We start from the raw sequence: 19,949 nt of genomic DNA, 5'->3' as shown, positions 1-19,949 counted from the left end.
CCCCTGCTCAAAGCACGACCAATCCCCAACTAAATCATCCCAGCCAGGGTTTTGTCAAGCCTGACCTTAAAAATATCTAAGGAAGGAGATTCCACCACCTCCCTAGGTAATGCATTCCAGTGTTTCACCACCCTCCTAGTGAAAAAGTTTTTCCTAATATACAACCTAAACCTCCCCCACTGCAACTTGAGACCATTACTCCTTGTTCTGTCATCAGCTACCACTGAGAACAGTCTAGATCCATCCTCTTTGGAACCCCCTCTCAGGTAGTTGAAAGCACCCCTCACTCTTCTCTTCCGCAGACTAAACAATCCCAGTTCCCTCAGCCTCTCCTCATAACTCATGTGTTCCAGTCCCCTAATCATTTTTGTTGCCCTCCGCTGGACTCTTTCCAATTTTTCCACATCCTTCTTGTAGTGTGGGGCCCAAAACTGGACACAGTACTCCAGATGAGGCCTCACCAATGTCAAATAGAGGGGAACGATCACATCCCTTGATCTGCCGGCAATGCCCCTACATATACATCCCAAAAATGCCATTGGCCTTCTTGGCAACAAGGGCACACTGTTGACTCATATCCAGCTTCTTGTTCACTGTAACCCCTAGGTCCTTTTCTGCAGAACTGCTGCCGAGCCATTTGGTCCCTAGTCTGTAGCGGTGCATTGAATTCTTCCGTCCTAAGAGCAGGACTCTGCACTTGTCCTTGTTGAACCTCATCAGATTTCTTTTGGCCCAATCCTCTAATTTGTCTCAGGCCCTCTGTATCCTATCCCTACCCTCCAGCGTATCTACCTCTCTTCCCAGTACATTATCAAGTGCTCAGATATTATGATTATGACTGTGGTGTAAAAACCTATATAGCACATATGTGCACATGCTCAAATACACTGAATGGGGCAAATAAAGTAAGTAACTTCAGCACATCTTTTTTTTTTACTAAGTTAATCTTCAGATTCCAAATGGCAGTTTAATGATTTCAAGTTAAATAATATGAAGTATGATCCCTCACCCCCCCAAATGGCAGTCCCCCCCAATATTTAATTTTGAGAGATATATTTAATATATTTGACTGACTTAACATGATGTCTGAGTACCTGCTGAATGGGCACAGAGATAGGCTGAATTACAGCTGTGGTGACTCCAGCCTTTGGAGTAGAAGATCCTATTGTTAAGGAAACAGAAGTGGTTTTCTTCTGGACCCTGGAAAAAAAGAGGGGGGGAATATTTTTTTTTTCAGATCATATAACACTTATCAAATGTGTTACTTTGGAACCAACGTAAACTCAAAATTCTTACAGGATTTGAGATAAACCAAAAGGGATGACACTATATTTTATTTGAAGTGTTGTTGTAGGTGCATTGGTCCCAGGATATTAGACTGACAAGGTGGGTGAGGCAATATCTTTTATTGGACCAACTTTTGTTGGTGAAAGAGACAAGTTTTCGAGCTTACACAGAGCTCTTCCGTCAGGGTGTCTGAGCACCTGCTGTAAGGTACGGAGTACCTTCAGGAAGAGCTCTGTGTAAACTGCAAAGCATGTCTCTTTCACCAGCAGAAACTGGTCCAATAAAATATGACCACTTTGTCTTTCTACTATATTTTATTGTCTGTCCTCTTCCTATCTGTCTGTGTCGCTATGCAATTTATAAACTCGTGCTGATCACACTGCCAGATTAAAATTACAAAATCATCTTCCATCTTAGTCCATGCTCATTACCTTCCAAAATATTAACTTTGGGCAAAGACAGAGAATATCAGCCCAAAGGGTGAATATGATGGAAGGGTTGAACCCAATCCCTTTATCAGCGGCTTTTCAGTTATGAAAGAGGAGGTTACTCACCTGTGCAGTAACTGACATTCTTCGAGATGAGTGTCCCTGTGGGTGCTCCACTGTAGGTGTTGCTGCGCCCCTGCGCCGTTGTTCGGAGATTTTTACAGCAGTACCCGTATCGGCCACGCATGCGCGGAGCCTGCCTCACATACTAGTCTTGTCTTAATAGTGCGCATGCGTGGCCAAACTCCTCAGTTCCTTTTCTACAACGGAGGCTGCCCCAGCTCCGAAGTAGAGGGGAGGAGGATGGAGAGTGGAGCACTCACAGGGACACTCATCTCAAAGAACGTCAGTTACTGCATAGGTGAGTAACCTCCTCTTCTTCTTCGAGAGGTGTCCCTGTGGGTGCTCCACTGTAGGTGACGGAAAAGCAGTATCTCTCAAGGAGGTAGGGACTTTGCATCTGGAAGGAATGCAGTAGATAGAACAGCTCTGCCCACACACATATCAGTGATGGGTCCCTGTGTAAGAGCATAATGTTTTGCAAACATATTTTCAAAAGCCCAAATGGCAGCTCTGGAAATGTTCTTAAAAGGGGGACATTACATAGAAAGGCCACTGAGGCTGCCGTGGTGTGAGTCCTGATAAAAGTAGGGGTAGTCACATTCTGTAATTGATAGCAGAGACAAATGCAACTCGAGATCCAGTTGGAAAGTCTGTGGTTAGAGATAAATGACCCCTTAGAGCATTCTGCAATTGGGACAAATAGCCTGTCGGAACGCCTAAAGGTTTTAGTCCTGTCCAAATAGAAGGACAAGCCCCTGCACACGTCTAAAGAGTGCATTGTAGATTCAAAGGAATTTGCATGTGGTTATGGAAAAAGGTAGGGAGATGGATAGGCTCACTGACATGGAAAGATGAGTTCACCTTCGGTAGAATTCTGGGGATTAAGTGTCGGGTGACTTTGTGCTTAAACAATATGGTGTATGGCGGATCTGCCATGAGTGCTGCAATTTCTCCTGTGTGTCTCGCAGAGGTAATTTGCTACTAGAAATGGAGTTTCCATAGAGAGATGTAGGAGGGAACATGTGACTAATGGTTCTAATGGTTTTTTGGTTAGGCATATTAAGGCTAAGAGAAGGTTCCAAGGTGGATTAGGTAGTTAGATGTCTGGGTATAGGGTTTGGGGTCCCTTAAGGAATCGCTTAGCAATGGGGTGAGCAAAGATAGGCCTATCGTTGGTGGCTTCATGGAACATTGTAATTGTGGCCAAGTGGACTTTGATGGAACTCAGGGAGAGTCCAGAGAGAGTTTAATCTCTAACAGATAGTTGAGGATTAGTGGGAGAGGCGTGGAAAAAAGGAGCGGTTTCTTTGGCAGCACACCAGTGTGTAAATCTTGTCCAGTTATGAAGGTAGGTGGTCCATGTAGAATTTGTTGTGCTATGAAGGAGTACATTTCGAACCTGCTCCGAGCAAGTTCGCTCGGCATGAGAGAACCATGAAGGAGCCAAACCTTGAGGTGTAACATGGTTAAATTGGGGTGGAGTAGTAGACCGCGTTGTTGGGACAAGAGATTCAGGAGGAGGGGTAGTGCGATAGGTGTGGAAAGCACCATCTTGAAAAGGAAAGGGTACCATGCTTGTCTGGGCTATGTGGCGGCGATCATTAGGACCCTGGCTTGGTCTGTTAGTATTTTTATCAGTACTTTGTGCATGAGTGGTATTGGGGAAATGGGAACATGAACACATCCCCCGAGGAGAGTTTTCCTAGTTCTGCTCTGGAACAAAATCTTGGGCATTTCTTGTTTGCTGCAGTTGCAAAAAGGTCGGTGGTTGGATATCCCCATGTGTGGAATATGTCTAGTACTATCTCCTCATTTAGTTCTCATTCGTGGTCTATGGGAAATCTTCTGCTGAGGTCATCTGTGGTGGTATTGAAAAAGACAGGTAAGTATGCAGCTGATATTCAGACATTGTGTCTGAGACACCAGTTCCATCGTTTCATCGCTTCTGTAGAAAGGGAGTGGGATCGCGCTGCCCCCGCCCTTGCCTGTTTACATAGAACATGCAGGCAATGTTGTCAGTCATTATCCTGACATGTTGGTTTTGTATGAAGGGGAGAAATTGGAGGCAGACATTGCATATCGTTCAGAGTTCTAGACGCTGATGTGAAGGGACTTCTCGGCAGGAGATGAAAGCCCTTGGGCAGCATATTGGGGCATGTGTGCTCCCTGTCCCATAAGGGATGCATCCGTAGTTCTGATAACCGGCAGGACGTCCTGTAGAAAGGGGACCCCGGAGCAAAGGTTGTGAGGCAATGTCCACCAGTGGAGGGAGTCCTTGACTCTGGGAGGTATGTATAAAAGGTTGTTCAGACCATGGATATTTGGTCTGTAGGCAATGGTCATCCAATTTTGGAAACACCTCATGAAGAGGCAAGCTTTCCTGACTACAAAAATGCAAGAGGCCCTGTGGCCTAGGAGCTGTAGGCAATCTCGTGCAGTCACCTGTGGACTGTTGTACAGCTTGGCAACCAAAAGGTTGATGGTGTTGAGAAGATGGAGTGGGAGTGGTGCTATTCTTTTGTGTGAATCAAAATGTGCTCCTATGAATTCCAGTTGTGGGGTGGGAGTGAGTGTAGATTTTCTTTGTTCATTTGCAGGCCAGGAGCATGGAAACATTGGACTGTCTGTTGTGTGGATTGAATGGCTTCTTGGAGGGTCCTGGCTTTGAAAAGGCAGTAGTCAACGTAAGTAAAAATTATGAGATGAGCCTTCTGAGATGAGCGGTTACAACTGCAAGGAGGTTGGCATAGACATAAGGCGCAGTCAAGAGGCCAGAAGGTAGGACCCTGTACTGTTGTGTTGTGACCCCAGAACGAAGCGAATAAAACATTTATGGGCAGGATGTATGGTCACATGAACATAAGCGCCCTGCAGGTTGAGGGCTGAAAACCAATCTCCCTGCTTCAGTGCTGAGATTATGGTTGCAAGAGTCACCATTTTGATTTTTTTTTTAAATAATAAATTTGTTGAGGCACCTGAGGTCGAGAATGGGTCACCATCCCCCAGTTTTCTTTTCTGTTAAAAGTAATGGGAGGAGAACCCTTTTCCTCTGAGTTGGTCGGGCACTGGTTCTACTGCTCCTAATTGGAGGAGGTGATGCACCTCTTGGTGGAGCACTTGTTCATGAGAGGGGTCCCTGAAAGGGACAGGGTGTCGGGTGTGGTGGGGGGCAAAGATAGGAAGGGAATGGGCACTGAAGTAGGGATGATGTTTTCTATACCCTCGACCACATCTTCAAATTTGCTTATTAGTGGGAGGGAGTTGACATGGAGCCGATGAATTGGTACAGCGAGTTGATATCTTGGTTGCTGATGTTGTTGTTCATATGGTCTATGACTTTGCTGAGCATACGTCGGGTAGCATGGACACTGATAAGGTTGGTATCTATATTGTCTCCTCCTATTTGCAGGGGTTGTATATAGAGAGACTGTAATGTTGCTCTCGAGTCTTTCATGGAATGAAGCACATCGTTGGTGTTACTGGTAAATAGTTTTCCACCATCAAAAGGGAGATCTTCATTGGTATTCTGAACCACGCGAAGGAAAGAAGACGATGAAAGCCAGGAAGCTCAACGCATCAAAACTGCTGTAGCAGTTGACCTTGCAGCTGTATTAGCAACATCAAGCACAGCTTGTAGTGCGGTACGGGAGATGACCTGTCCCTCAGAGACTATGGCTTTAAACTGATGGTTTTTTTGCTCTCTGGAATGTCATCAATAAAGTCCATGAGTTTCTCATAGTTTTTGTGGTCATGTTTTGCCAGAACTGCTGAATAATTAGATATCCGGAATCGTAATGTGGACGAAGCATACACTTTACGATCAAGCAGGTCCATCCTTTTACTATCTTTAACAGTTGGGGTAGACCTGGAAACTGGTGTTTGTTCTTTTGGTTAGCTACCTCTACTACCAATGAGTTTGGCACTGCGTGAGTAAAAAGGAACTCAGACCCTTTGGAAGGAATAAAATATTTCTGGTCAGCTCGTTTACAGATAGGTATGCTAGTAGCCAGTGTCTGCCATATGGTTTTGGCAGGATTCATAATGGCTGAATTTATAGGTAAGGCAATCTTGGATGTGGAGGTAGGTTGCAGGATGTCAGTCAACCCATGCTGGTTTTCAGAAACTTCTTCCAGATTAATATTCAATTCATTGGTGACTCTTTTGAAGAGGTCTTGAAATTTTAAGAAATTATCTGACAGTGTTGGTGGGGCAGCCAGTATAACCTCATCCTGTGTGGATACAGGCTCCAGAAGGGTTGAGGAAGCATGTGTAGTGTCTTCATCGAAGTGTGGAGTAACAGCTTGTTGTTGTGTCTCATTCGTACCCATATGCACTGGTGGTGGTGAGGTGGCATTGCTCCTATTTCTGGTATCTTGGCTATCATAGTGGAATCGCTTATATGGTGCCCATGGACCTCAGTATTGCCACTGACTGGGGAAGGGCATAGGTGGTGCCATCCACGGGTTTGTATACCAGGGAATGAGGTCTCTGATTAACAAAGACCCAGATTTTGTGTGACCAGTGCTGATTTGGCTCTGTGACTGGGAGAACTGGTATGGTGAAAAGTCTCCCTGCACTATGGCTTCCTCATCACTAGAAAAGGGAGATACAGCTGGAGACAGGTGTCCGGACTGCTTGTGAATGTCCAGAAGAAAAATAGGTGTCAAATAGAGGTAACTGTAGGTTAGGTGACACCTTGTAGGTCCGGTGAATGAATGAACTGCAGTGCCGGAGAGCCTGCGTGAGAGAAACCCTCCATTAGGAGCGCCTGTGGTGCTGAAGGGTCATTTGGCACCGACGTTCTCTGCACCGTAGCGCTCAATGCATGCGCTGAGGTCAGTGGTGCCGGGGAGGTAAGTGCAGCCCGTGTCTGTTCCGGCAAGGTCCTCTGTGCTGGCACCGTGTCCATTGCGGTGCTGAACGGTGCCATGACAGAGGCGGGCAACTGGAAGCCTGAAGCCTCGGCACTGGGAGCTTGCGCTGTTGCCGCAGCCAGAGGCGGGATTAGCGCGATGCCAGAGGAACCCAGCGCATCAAAGGGGCTGAGCCGAGAGAAGGTCTGTATAGAAGAAATAGACCTGCTCGGTGAACTTTTTGCTTGCAATGTTTCCCTTCTGGGTGAGGGAGGCAGGCGTTTTCTCTTTTGTCCTTTTTGGAGGCGGGAGGGCTGTGGTTCACTGAGGAGCCTGTACCTGGGTCAGAAGCAGGTCCAAGTGACTTCTGCCCAAGAATCATTTTCAGGTGGAGTTCTCTGCCTTTACATGCCCTGAATTTTAATTTGGAACAATGGGCACATTTTTGAGGAATAAAGGACTCCCCCAGGCATTTTATACACTGGGAGTGACCATCCGAGATAGAGATGGCATCCCTGCACATAGTGCACAGCTTAAATCCTGGGGAGCCAGGCATATTAGCATCGGCTGGAGGCTGAGAGGAACAAGTGGGAACGATTTTTTTTTTAAAGGGATGTAATTATCTAGTAACTAGAGTGCTAAACTAAGGGAAAAAAGGATGTAGAATGGGTAAGAGAAAAAGTTTTAATGAGTCTGCTGTAGGTCTGATTCCTGCCGGGGATGGTAGAAAAGGAACTGAGGAGTTCAGCCAAGCATGCGCACTATTAAGACAAGACTGGTATGTGAGGCAGGCTCTGCACATGTGCGGACAATAAGGATACTGCTGTAAAAATCTCCGAACAATGGCACAGGTTGCAGCAACACCTACAGTGGGGCACCCACAGCGACACCTCTTGAAGAAGAAGTATGTAAATTGTAAAACAAAACGTTTTATTTAAAAACACAAACTTGACATCCACTCAAGTCCTCTGAGGATAAGTGCTTTTGCTTTGGTTTGGGGGATAGATACTAGAAAATTATAAAAATCAATCAATCATGGTTTAAGTGATCACTTCTGAATGTGCACAGCTGACATCTTCTAAGATTTCATAAAGTTAGGTCCAGCCTTACTCACAATGAATAAATACCCGCTTTTCCATGAGTAGTCAATTTTCTTCAGAGTGACTACTCAGAATAAGCATGGGTAAGGATAGTAGATCTGATCTTTAATGATGCCCACACTGGTAACACTGCACATTTTCTATACCTAATCAAAGAAGGAGACTAGATAAGGACAGAAGATGCAGCACATACACTGTTGCTAGCACAATATGTTTGACAGAGATTATTTCCATGAAAGAAACCAATAAAATAAAATTCTGAACATCCAGGATAGGAGAAAATGTTGAATATAAGCAATTTAAGGCTTCTTGCATTCTAAAATACTTTGCAAATTCTAAGATTTAATCTGGAAAATAAGTTTCTCTCTTTTCACATTGCAAAGAAACAGTTATCACAATATAAACAGATATATTACTATTTGTTTAAGTTTCAGAGAAAACTCTCATCACTATGTCCACCCTTCTTCTCTCCTTCCGGGAACATCCAAAAACTTAGAAATTAAGGAAGATATTGGATACAGGTGAGCAAGCAACAACATTTGTTTTTGGGTAAAATTTCACAAAGTTTTAAAATTGTTCATTTTGCTTTTTAACTTTCAAAAATTTACCTTTCCAAATTTCAGATACATCAAAATTCAAACTATCTTTTTAGTGGGAACATTGGTATATATACCGTTACATGAATGCCTCCCCCTGCCCCCAAATGCTTTTTAAAATTCAGTATTGCCAAAGTATTTCCACATATAAATTTGGCTCAACTAAACTACTGGGAAATTTACCCCTTTGTCACAGAGATGTATGTATTATATATACTCGGCTGTCAAGCGATTAAAAAAATTAATCGCGATTAATTGCGCAATTAATCACACTGTTAAACAATTGAATACCATTTATTTAAATATTTTTGGATGTTTTCTAAATTTTAAATATATTGATTTCAATTACAACACAGAACACAGAGTACAGAGCTCACTTTATATTTGTTTTTATTAGACATATTCGCACTGTAAAAAACAAAAGAAATAGTATTTTTCAATTCACCTAATGCAAGGACTGTGATGCAATCTCTTTATCATGAAAGCTAAACTTACAAATGTAGAATTATGCACCAAAAAAACCTGCATTCAACAATAAAAGAATGTAAAACTTTAGAGTCTGCAAGTCCAATCAGTCCTACTTCTTGTTCAGCCAATCACTCAGACAAACAAGTTTGTTTATATTTGCAGGAGATAATGATGCCCACTTCTTGTTTACAATGTCACCTGAAAGTGAGAACAGGTGTTCTCATGGCACTGTTGTAGCCGGAATCACAAGTTATTTATGTGCCAGATGCACTAAAGATTCACATGTCCCCTCATGCTTCAACCACTATTCTAGGGGACATGCATCTATGCTGATGACAGGTTCTGCCCGATAACAATCCAAAGCAGTGCAGACTGATGCATGTTCATTTTCATCATCTGAGTCAGACGCCACCAGCAGAAGGTTGATTTTCTTTTTTGGTGGTTTGGGTTCTGTAGTTTCCACATCAGAGTGTTGCTCTTTTAGAGTTCTGAAAGCATGCTCCACACCTCATCCCTCTCAGATTTTGGAAGGCACTTCAGATGCTTATACCATGGGTCGAGTGCTGTAGCTATCTTTAGAAATCTCACATTGGTACCTTCTTTGCGTTTTGTCAAATCTGCAGTGAAAATGTTCTTAAAATGAACAACGTGCTGGGTCATCTGAGACTGCTATAATATGAAATATATGTCAGAATGCGGGTAAAACAGAGCAGGGGACATACAGTTCTCCCCCAAGGAGGTCTGTCACAAATTTAATTAACACATTTTTTTAATGAGAGTCATCAGCATGGAAGCATGTCCCCTGGAATTGTGGCTGAAGCATGAAGGGGCATACAAATATTTAGCATATCTGGCACGTAAATACCTTGCAATGCTGGCTAGAAAAGTGCCATGCAAATGCCCTTTCTCACTTTCTGACGACATTGTAAATAAGAAGTGGGCAGCATTATCTCCCATAAATGTAAACAAACTTGTTTGTCTTTGCGATTGGCTGAACAAGAATTAGGACTGAGTGCGCTTGTAGGCTCTGAAGTTTTATATTGTTTTGTTTTTGAGTGCAGTTATGTAACAAAAAAAGTCTACATTTGTAAGTTGCACTTTCACGATAGAGATTGCACTACAATACTTGTATGAAGTGAACTGAAAAATACTATTTCTTTTGTTTATAATTTTTACAGTGCAAATATTTATAATAAAAAACTATATTCACTTTGATTTCAATTACAACACAGAATACAATATATATGAAAATGTACAAAACATCCAAAATATTTAACAAATTTCAGTTGGTATTCTACTGTTTAACAGTGCAATTAAAACTGCGATTAATCACAATTAATTTTTTAAAGTTAATCATATGAGTTAACTGATTAATCGATTTCCCTAATATATACAGACAGAAATTTTCCAGCCTATATTAAACTTTTTTCCACAAGTAAGTTAAATTGACTTTGTTCTTTAAGAAATCCCCTTCACTAGATGTTCTGTGAGTAGAGCCAAGTTGATCTTGCTACAGCTATTTTCTGCATGCACTATAAATCAACATATTTTCTTTTAAACAGATGTCCATTAGTCTAAAGTTGTTTTCTGTTTTGATAGCTCTGAGCCTACAATAAAACCTGCATACAGCAAGTCCCAGGATCAAGGTCCGGTTTTGTACTTTAACATAACTTGATCATTGATTAACACCAGTTAGCCTCTTCTTTTGGAGTAACATCAGTAAGGACGGATGTAGCAGAACAGTTTTGCTACCATTCTTATACAGTTACATAGAAAATTTGTATATCATTGGTGTTACTGAGCACACTTACTGTGGCATAGCTCCAGATTTTGACTTGAAAACTAAACTTTCACTCTCAGAATCTGTTGAGCTGACACCTGGGGGGGAAAAAAAGGGTGTATTCAGTGTTGTTATACACTCCCCAATCTCCACTATGCTTAATTTCAAAAGTAAATACTATACTTCTTTAGTATTATTCTGAAAGCATTACACTGAATTGACTTATAGGATGTAGTATAAGTGAAATCATTTCAATGCAGAGCTGGAAATTCTTTTTTTGAAAAGTATTGTAGCTTTTCTTATTGCCTGACATGTCTTTATGATCTTTAAACAGTTTGGAAGTCATAACTGTGCTGATATAGATTATTAGAGGTTAATTGCTAATTTAATCACAAATTGTTTTTCCTTGGTTTTTCACTCCTTCACATTAAGGCAAATTAAGCAAAAAACCTCTGGTTACCTACATGCACGCTATTTTTCCTTAAAAGATGAGTTAATGGCCCATATTCATTCCACCTGGTTTAACATCATGGAAGTCTTTGGAGCAGTGGCAACAAGTGGGAGGAGGGGCATGTGGGTCACTTGTCTCCCCCCCCCCCCCCCCCCAATTTGCTGCTTGGCTAGTCCTAAACATGCTCATGTGGACTGAGCATGCTCAGTAACATTGCTGAAGCTGGCTGCCTTCACTTTGTTCCTCCTCCCCACCCCCCACCCACTATCGGCAGGTATGAGTCATCTCTGCTTTAGAGATATACCTACAATGAATTTGGTACAGTCAGATTAATTGTTTAAGGGGATGCATTTTTTAAATCCATTCCACGAAAGGGAATTTAAGGAATTTAAGAAATTTAAGGAAGCTGCTGCTGTATGCTACTAAAAAAAATAATACTATGCAAGCTAGACAAGATTCCTGAAAGAATCACTTACTGTGCTATTAACGTATGTAAAAAAAAAAAAGGGGGATGTGTGTGACTTTTCAATGTCTTTGTCGGTCAAACAAATGCAGAGTGAAATCTATAGGCCACTAACTAGAGCTTTTCCTAACAATTCATCTGGGATTTCCACTGTCCGCAGTTCATAGCAAGAATGATAGCAAATGATACACTGTAGCTATTGAAGTTATATTAAATAAAACTGCCAATAGAGAGAAGGAAATTTCATTCTACTTAATTTAACGAAGAGAAGGTTAAGGGGTGACTTGATCATAGTCTGTAAGCATTTACATGGAGAACAAACATTTGATACCAGGCTCTTCATTTATCTGACAAATGTGTAAAAAAAAAGATCCAATCATTGGAAGTTGAAGCAAGACAAATTCACACTGGAAATAAGGCACATATTTTTTAACAGTAAGGGTAATTACCTTATAGAACAATTTATGAAGTGTTGTGCTGAATTCTCCATCACTGACAATTTTTAAATCAAGATTGGATTTTTTTTAAATGTTGTAGTTCAAAAGGAATTATTTTGGAAAAGTTCTTTGGCCTGTGTTGCATGGGAGATCAGCCTCGATTATCAAAATGGTCCCTTTTGGCCTTGGACTCTGTTATTAGCTATGAATAATTAGTGTGGCTATACTTTTGATAGATTAGAGAAAGAGGTGATAATGGAGCAAGATCTGGATATATATAGACCTGGGTTTCACCAGAGGCTCCATTTGATCTCACAATGAAAGAAACTATATTACCTAACATATACTGTTTTTTAAAATTAAAATGTCAGCATTAATTCAAGATTTCCATTAAAGCATTGTGACAGTCTGTATCTTTATGTTCACCCTTTTTACAAGACTATGATAAATTTTGTACAAAGTATGCCTTGAGAGTTATCATTTGAAAGCTCATAATTTGCTAATCATTATTGTCCTAGTAAAATATGTGTGGCAACATTGTATGTAGAGTTATAAAATTCTAGTTTAAAACATGTTCCAAGTCTGGGGATACAGATTCAAACCAGTTCCCCAGAGACAACAAGCTAGCCAACACCTCAGCTAGGTGTCAACATAATCAAATGGACCACCACCTGGTTAAGCAGCTATTCTTTGGCAGGAAAAAGGGTGTAAGCAGGAAATTTACATGTTGGCAAAGAAACAGACTGGCTGTTGTTTGAACCCCAGCTGGAGTTGATTTTCAAAGAAGAGAAATGCTATCAGAAAGGGGAGTAAACTCCTCAGATTACCTCTCTCTCCTCATCTCTACTCACTGCATCAACACTTAAAAGACAAAGGAAACATCATTGAACTGGGGAGGGCTTCTGGCTGAAAGGAATCCAGCCAGACTGCTGTAAGCATGTGGTGACAGAAACCTTTTGCTTTAAATTCACTCAGCTTGTTAAGTTAGGTATTAGTTTGTGTTTTACCTTTTATTTCTTTGTAACCAATTCTGACTTTTATATCTCCACTTGTGATCACTTAAAATCTGTCTTTCTGTAGTTAATAAATTTGTTTTATCTAAACCAGTGTGTTTGGGAACTTTATGTGAGATAACAAGATTTGTGCACATAATTGTCTTTAAATGAAATGACGGACTTTCTATAAGGTTGTATTGTCCAGGAGGGTACTGGGCAATACGAGATGCACATTTCTGGGGACAAGTCTGGGGAAGAGAATTTGCTGCTGTCACTCTGTAATATGGCTGGCTATCTATAGCACTCATTCAGTGTATCTGGGGGTCATTTATATGCTGGAAGCTCTGTGTGGGCAGACCAGGAGTGGTTGCTCTCACAGTGAAGCAGCGTAAAAGGCATCCCAGATTGAAGAATTGAGGGACACAGCTGTTCAACAGTCCAGACAGTACCCTGGGTAATGTCACAAGCATGTTTAAAAAAACTGGTCATAATGCCCAATGCATTGCTATTGCATCAGGTTGATTTTTAAGCTTTCATCTGTCTGTCAAGTAAGGCTTTACACCAGTAAATATAAAAATATTTGTAGCAATGACACCATCCTTCTATATCCACATACTTATACTTGTTACAGAATGGCAAAGAGGCTTATCCTCCTGCTGGTATAAGTGAACAGGTGTGGCTCATACATTTATAGATAAACTTTAACCTTAACTATAACTCAGTATAGCATAACATTTGCATGCTAAACTGGCCACCCTCAGTTCAGTAACTCCTCAGTTCAGAGGCTATTTATATTCATCTACATGCATTATACTCATCGCCAAACTACTGCTGATGACCCTGCATACCCTTCTGAGAAATAAAATGCTGTATTTAACTCCCATTTACCCCCTTCATTAATGACTGCTTGAGATTCTGGTTATTATGTGCACAGATTTTAGTTCTTCCTTTAATGGGAAATTTGAAAGAAACTTAATACTTTGAAAAATATCAGAATAGGGGTTCAAATTTTGATGTATGCCATTTATCATACTCAGAATTTAAATTGGGGCATTCTGTGTAACTGGAAGTTTTAATATAATCTGTGTATCTCAAAACATCTTGAACATGGGAATAAAGCTTTTTCATGCTTTTTTTTTTTTTAACAGCAACTGATGTTTCATAGAAAGTCATTTTATTTAGATCCAAATCTTCGATATACATGGTGGGGGAAATGGCGGTGTATGGATTTCTTCCTTAGAGATGTGTGAAAATGAGAAATTGTTGTTGATTATTCTGCACCTGAATTCAAAAACTTGTGTTTGATATAATCATAAGCAACTAGTTATTAGTACATCACAAAGACTGACTTCTGGGGAAAGAAAGAATCATTCAGATACCTATATATTCAGTCTATATTCAATGTTGCTAGGCTATAAAAATTAGGAGGCAGGTGTGTTATAATAACTGGGCCTACAAATTTACCCTAATTGTGAGATCAGCTGTTAAAAGCAAATGAAAGTTTATAAAATGTCACAATAACCTAAAGCAATAAATTGATGGAGAAAGATGCAAGAAGGAAATGAAAGACTGAATTAATACAAATGAAAAGGTCCCTGATATAATTCAAGGCAGGACTGTGTTAAGATATTATGCTGAGTAAACAAGAAAAGTACGGGACCAGAAATTAATGAACCAAAAATCAGTCTGTCAGAAATTAGGGCTAATTGGTCAACAAAACAGCAAGGGGGATGAGCTATTCTCCCTGACTCCTTTTTGTGGTTCTTAAAAAGAAAAGACTTTGGGGAGAAGTTACCAAAGCAGCAACTGTCTGACAACTCCTGCAGTGAGCTTTATCATCATGGCTGCCACCCCCAAAATTGAATCTACATAAAAGTTTCTTACGGGTACCCATGAATGAAGGAGAAAGTGATCTTGGGTGGGTCGGGCTTTAGAGAGAAGAGTGTTTGAGGAATGGATGTTAACAGGACATTAATGTACAACTGCATGCTAATGTATCTCAGTGCAGAATAACAGCTCTAGATCTAGTAGAGACTATACGTTCATTGGGATGGGGATTTTCGTTTGTATTTAAGGACGGAATATTGAAAATACAACACTTATAGAACATTAAAAGAATAGTACTAATACTAAATTATGCATCACTGTTTAGTTGCTAATTACTAATGAAAAGTGGATTTTTTTGTTGGTCAAGAGCTGATCCTTCTAATATGTTGATATACGCACACATCTGTTATAAGTGTTTACTATATCCATCTATTTTTACATATTTAACTGTTAATAAAGAAAATTTAACAGGCTGCATTTATGAACTGAAACCCCCCAAAGAAATAAATTATTCCAAAAATGGTTGAAAGAACAATAGTTGCTCAAAAGAAAAAAATAGAATTAAGTCAACTTAGCCTTTAAATATGCCATAATTAAAAACGCCTTTGAGTGTCTTTCCACAATAGTTTAACTTCAGTTGGTTAATACAGTACTTGAAATATGAGCAGTCTTGAATTCAAAGAAAGATGAGAAGAATTATTGGCATTTGGTGCTGGGCATGCCTGTATTTTAAGCTCACTTAAAAGCTTTAGAGAAGCAAATATTTAAATCATACAGGCCAGATTCTAAGTACATTCATTAGGTGACTAACAGAATTTTATTTTGGTTGATTTAGTACATTCAATTAGAAATTAAGGCCTCAACTTTGCAAACAAGCGAGGCACTTTCCATCTGAGAGTAGTCCCTCCGAGTTTATTCTGTTTGTAGGATTGGAGTCTAAGTTTGGATCATGACACTACAAAAGTTACAGTGTCAAAATGGCTTTCATACCAAAATAATCCTAAGTAGAGGATCACACAATTTGTTGCTTCTGTAGGACGGGGCTCCTTTCATTCCTCCCCATTCCAAGCACCCTATGTGGCACCTTCCCATCCCTTTCTATTCCAGGGACTCCCAGGAAGCCCCATTGGGATCTGTGTATACCCCTCCATTGCTCATTTCCCCCATAACAGATTCCTCCATTCTTCCCCACACCCATTCCCTCCTTCCTCCCCACACCAGCATCTACCATCTGTGTGAGCCCCCATTCCACTCTTCCTCCCATTATTTTTATTTAATTTCTGTCTGGAAGATACTTCATTCAGGATGTCAATGTTTTAAAACTGTACTGGGAGGATGGGCAGAGTTGAGCTGCCACAATTGGCATGCCAGAAGGTGTTAATGGGTGCCATCAACTGGTTCGTTGATCTATAGACTATTGAACCCCTTAGCTCTGCTAAGCAGATGCCAGAGTGCCTGTGTCTCCCCCATTTCCTCTTTCAGTTTACCAATTTTTGCCAAAATCAATATGGTTCTCCCCATTGATGTCTAGAACAGTCTCTGAATTTTTGGAGACACAGAAATGTCACCAAGTTGAGTGTAAGGCCTTGCTTGACTCAGTTGAAAATCTCGAAGCTACAAAATCATAAACAAAACCTAATGTGCAGTATCTAAAGTCAGCTCCATTTTTAAAATGGGATTTTGGCTCCTAGATACCTACATCCCTTTTGAAAACGAGACTTAGGCCCAGATTTGTAAAAGTATTTAAGTATTGCTGAGCTCAGTGTTGGAATGCCTAACTGATTTAGGAGCCTAAGTATTTTCATTTTACCCTTTTTCTTACCTTCAATGAATACTTCTGCTGAAGTACTATCAGAGCCAACAGAATTTGATGCCAAGCAAGTGTAACGTCCAGTATCGTCCTCAAAGGCTTCTGCTATGATTAGTGAATGGAGGCCTCCACTTTCACAATGGATCTGAATATCAGGGGAATTCTGCAACTCTTTCCCTTCACAGAACCATCTGCAGTTCACATGTAAACAGGGATAGAACACAAAGAGAAAACAAAGTGTTGATTTGTATCTACCACTAACAAAATTATATGAAAAATTGTTGCAAACTCTGAACAGCTATATGCATTAAGGAAAACTTATTGCTTGTTTTTATATTTCATGGAACCTACAAAGAAATACAACTTTCTAATATAAGATGAATCTCAAGCTTACTTAATAAACGTACATACTTACAAATTACTATTAATAATTTTCTTAACTTCTCTTCAGGTAACATTAACACATTGTACAGTTTTAAAAAGTAACCTGCATTAAGCACCTGGAAATTAGGTTACAATTTAATCTCTTGTTTTGAGAGTCTAAGGCAGTATGTGTAGGCAAGCAAACTCCTTTGTGTTCATTACAAATCCTCCACCTAGAATATGTGATTTTTGTTCTCAAATTTGCAATCAAAATAGCAAAGCCATGTCTTATGCCTTCCATACCATTACTTTTTTTAAGGTTCCTACTAAAATATGACCTTAGTGATTCTAATTCTGATACAAATGGCATAATTCACTCTTGACAGAGTTATTCCTTTCCTAAACACCCAGAAATCTGGTGTGGCAGGCTCCAAAGTGATTTGTTTATCAATACCAGTACATGCACATTCTCCCTCCCAACCTTCATCCTTATGAATAGATTTTTTTCATTATACAACTATGCAAATGCATTGAAAGACTGATTTACTTCAGATAAAAAGAGAAAAATGTAGGGAATTTTCTCTTTCAGACCAACAAAAGATTCAAAATCCCTTTGACAAGATTGTTCCCTTAGTTCTTAACCACTTCTTAGTGTATGTCTGCAATTCTAATCTTCCATTAATTGCTTCCATCTGAAACTTTTTGCTTTGTGGGCATCTTGTCCTGAAAATAAAAACAATAGAAGCCATATCTGTTGCTTTTCCTAAACTTTAAAAAAAAAAGTGATCCAGTGTTAGGGTATCTTCCATTCCTATTTAAGAACAGTTTGAAATGCTACATGCAGTGCTAGAGATGTCAAATAAAGGTCAATTAGGAGCCTTTACAAATGGACTGAACCTGTTCCTATTTCATTCTCGCCAAATGGATAGAATAAAATTAATTTGGTTTCCTTTTCATCTATGATTAGCAAAACAGGAAGATACTTGGACAATCTGCCTCTAAAAATATTAAATCTGAATGACTACGTTTATTTTTATTTTATACTCTAGAGGAAAAATGGTGCCTTCTCCACTCAATATCTAATGGATTTACACATGAGGTAACTCCCATTAACACTAATGAGAACTGTGCACACAAGTCCCCTGTGCAGATGAAGAATAGACACAATATTCCTCAAGGCTAGGAAATGTTGATAATGGAACTAAAATCCTATACCATTCTGTTTTGTAGCTGAAGACTAACAAGCTCCTTTTGTGTGTCCTACTGTGCCCAGAGCGCCCCCCCACACACACACTGAACCGCTTAGGCAAGAAACAAATAAACTTCCTTTTGTTTACTCAGTAGCCCCATTTGGCCTAGTTTTACAATTATCTGGTTTGGGGACAAATTTATCCAGTCAGTTCACCTGCCAGTATTAACACTTCTGTTCTCCTCCTCCCCCATGCCATCCAACCCCCTCCCTATTCTGCATGAGGAACTTCAACTACTGCATCTGCCAGAGTCCTAGACTTTGGTCACCTTTTCTATAGGCAAAGAGTTTGGTAATATAGAGGAAGGAAAGGCTGACTCAGAATTTCTGGACTGATAACTATAGCCAAGACCCTATAAAATGGGGACTCGGAAACCTATCTAGCAATCCTATTCCTCTTTCTATTTCCTTTTCTTCTTTCTGGAAACATCTTTCAAAGCAAAGACGCCATTCATAGCCTAATTACTTTCTCAGATAGGGTCCAGTTTTAGTCTTGTGCATGTTTAGACTTCTAATAAGTCTCTATTGTCGCCGAAATTCCTTTTACCCCAAATATTTATGGTACTATGATTTATATGGTCATAAAATGTCTGCTAATATAGTTTGTACCAGGGAGATTTATCTGGTGAGGTTTAGACAAAGTTATTTTCTTAGGAGGGTCAGTTTTATTTTCTTCCCTTGATGCGTGAGAGATTTATGTGGCTAGCAACTAGCGACCTCAATGGGAGTTATTGCAAGTAAATCTTTACGTATTCTGTGACTTCTAGTTGAGGTTGGGAGTCACCATCAATGACCTATCAGTGGAAAAAAGAACATGAATCCCAACCTTCCACATCAGACACTGCTTCATTTCAGTAGCTGAAGATCAAAACGCAGTAGAAAGCAATTCAATACAAAATTACCTCAACCATCTTTAATGTGATGCTTGATGAACAGGAAACAGGCCTGATTTTTGACTGCACTCATCACTGTTATCAAGAATAATTCATTCCCCCATTTCTGATTGTAGTTGCAACCTAGTAAGTGCTGTTTCATGAAATGCAGAGACAATGTTGGAGATTTTGGTTACATTAGCTACGTATGTTTATTTGATAACATTTTCAACTCTCAGTTTGCTTACAGGAGATTCAGGGTATTTATTGTAAATTCCTCAGGGGAGAGGTGAAAATTAAGTCTACTGAATGAATGCCTCACTGAAGTTTTTATTTTTCTTGCAATGAATTTGGTAGGTGCCAGTTCAGCTCACAAGAAGTAGCACTAGTGTAATGGATCCATTAGCCACCCAGAAGTATGAGAAAGGTGTTTTTCAGCTTATAAAGCTGGATGAAGTGTTAAGACTTGCATGCACTTAAAGATGGAATTTATGTTTAAAGCAAACTAGCTTTTATACAGCATAGGATATTCCATGGAGCAGACTGACCATCAACAGATTACACCTTTACACTTTGGGCTTTGTCATCCCTATTGCTGTTTAGTGTGGAAAGGTTCAGAGGGGAGGAATTCACATTCAAATGGCCCTAGAGATTAAAAGAGGAAAGGCAAAGGAGGCCTTTTAGTATCATTTTCTCTTTCAGATGCTACAGGCATTTTGGAATCATGACTGGTCAGAGAAGAACAGTCACATGAAGCTTATGTGAAAATTTCTTTGCGAGTTTGCACTAGCTAGGTCAGCATTTCCTCCTTTACAGTCCATTTCATAGGCAACTGGTAACTGCTGAT

General features: G+C 40.1%; 1 protein-coding gene across 3 annotated transcripts in view; it reads right to left on the bottom strand.

The window, feature by feature from the left end:
* LOC102931710 (palladin) overlaps positions 1-19,949 on the bottom strand; it is a 259,194-nt gene that overhangs the window by 200,799 nt on the left and 38,446 nt on the right. For all 3 annotated transcript variants that reach the window (XM_037897506.2, XM_043545945.1, XM_043545946.1), the window contains exons 2-4: positions 16,631-16,809; positions 10,667-10,733; positions 1,095-1,200 (exon numbers count right to left, since the gene is read on the bottom strand). In XM_037897506.2, the coding sequence (XP_037753434.1) occupies positions 1,095-1,200; positions 10,667-10,674 (114 nt within the window). In that variant the 5' untranslated portion in view covers positions 10,675-10,733; positions 16,631-16,809. The remainder of the gene's footprint in view (positions 1-1,094; positions 1,201-10,666; positions 10,734-16,630; positions 16,810-19,949) is intronic.

The sequence above is a fragment of the Chelonia mydas genome, chromosome 4 (genome assembly GCF_015237465.2).
Source record: "Chelonia mydas isolate rCheMyd1 chromosome 4, rCheMyd1.pri.v2, whole genome shotgun sequence".
Taxonomy (NCBI): domain Eukaryota; kingdom Metazoa; phylum Chordata; order Testudines; family Cheloniidae; genus Chelonia; species Chelonia mydas.
Note: the sequence above shows the minus strand (reverse complement) of the source record. Positions and strands in the feature narration are given on the sequence as shown.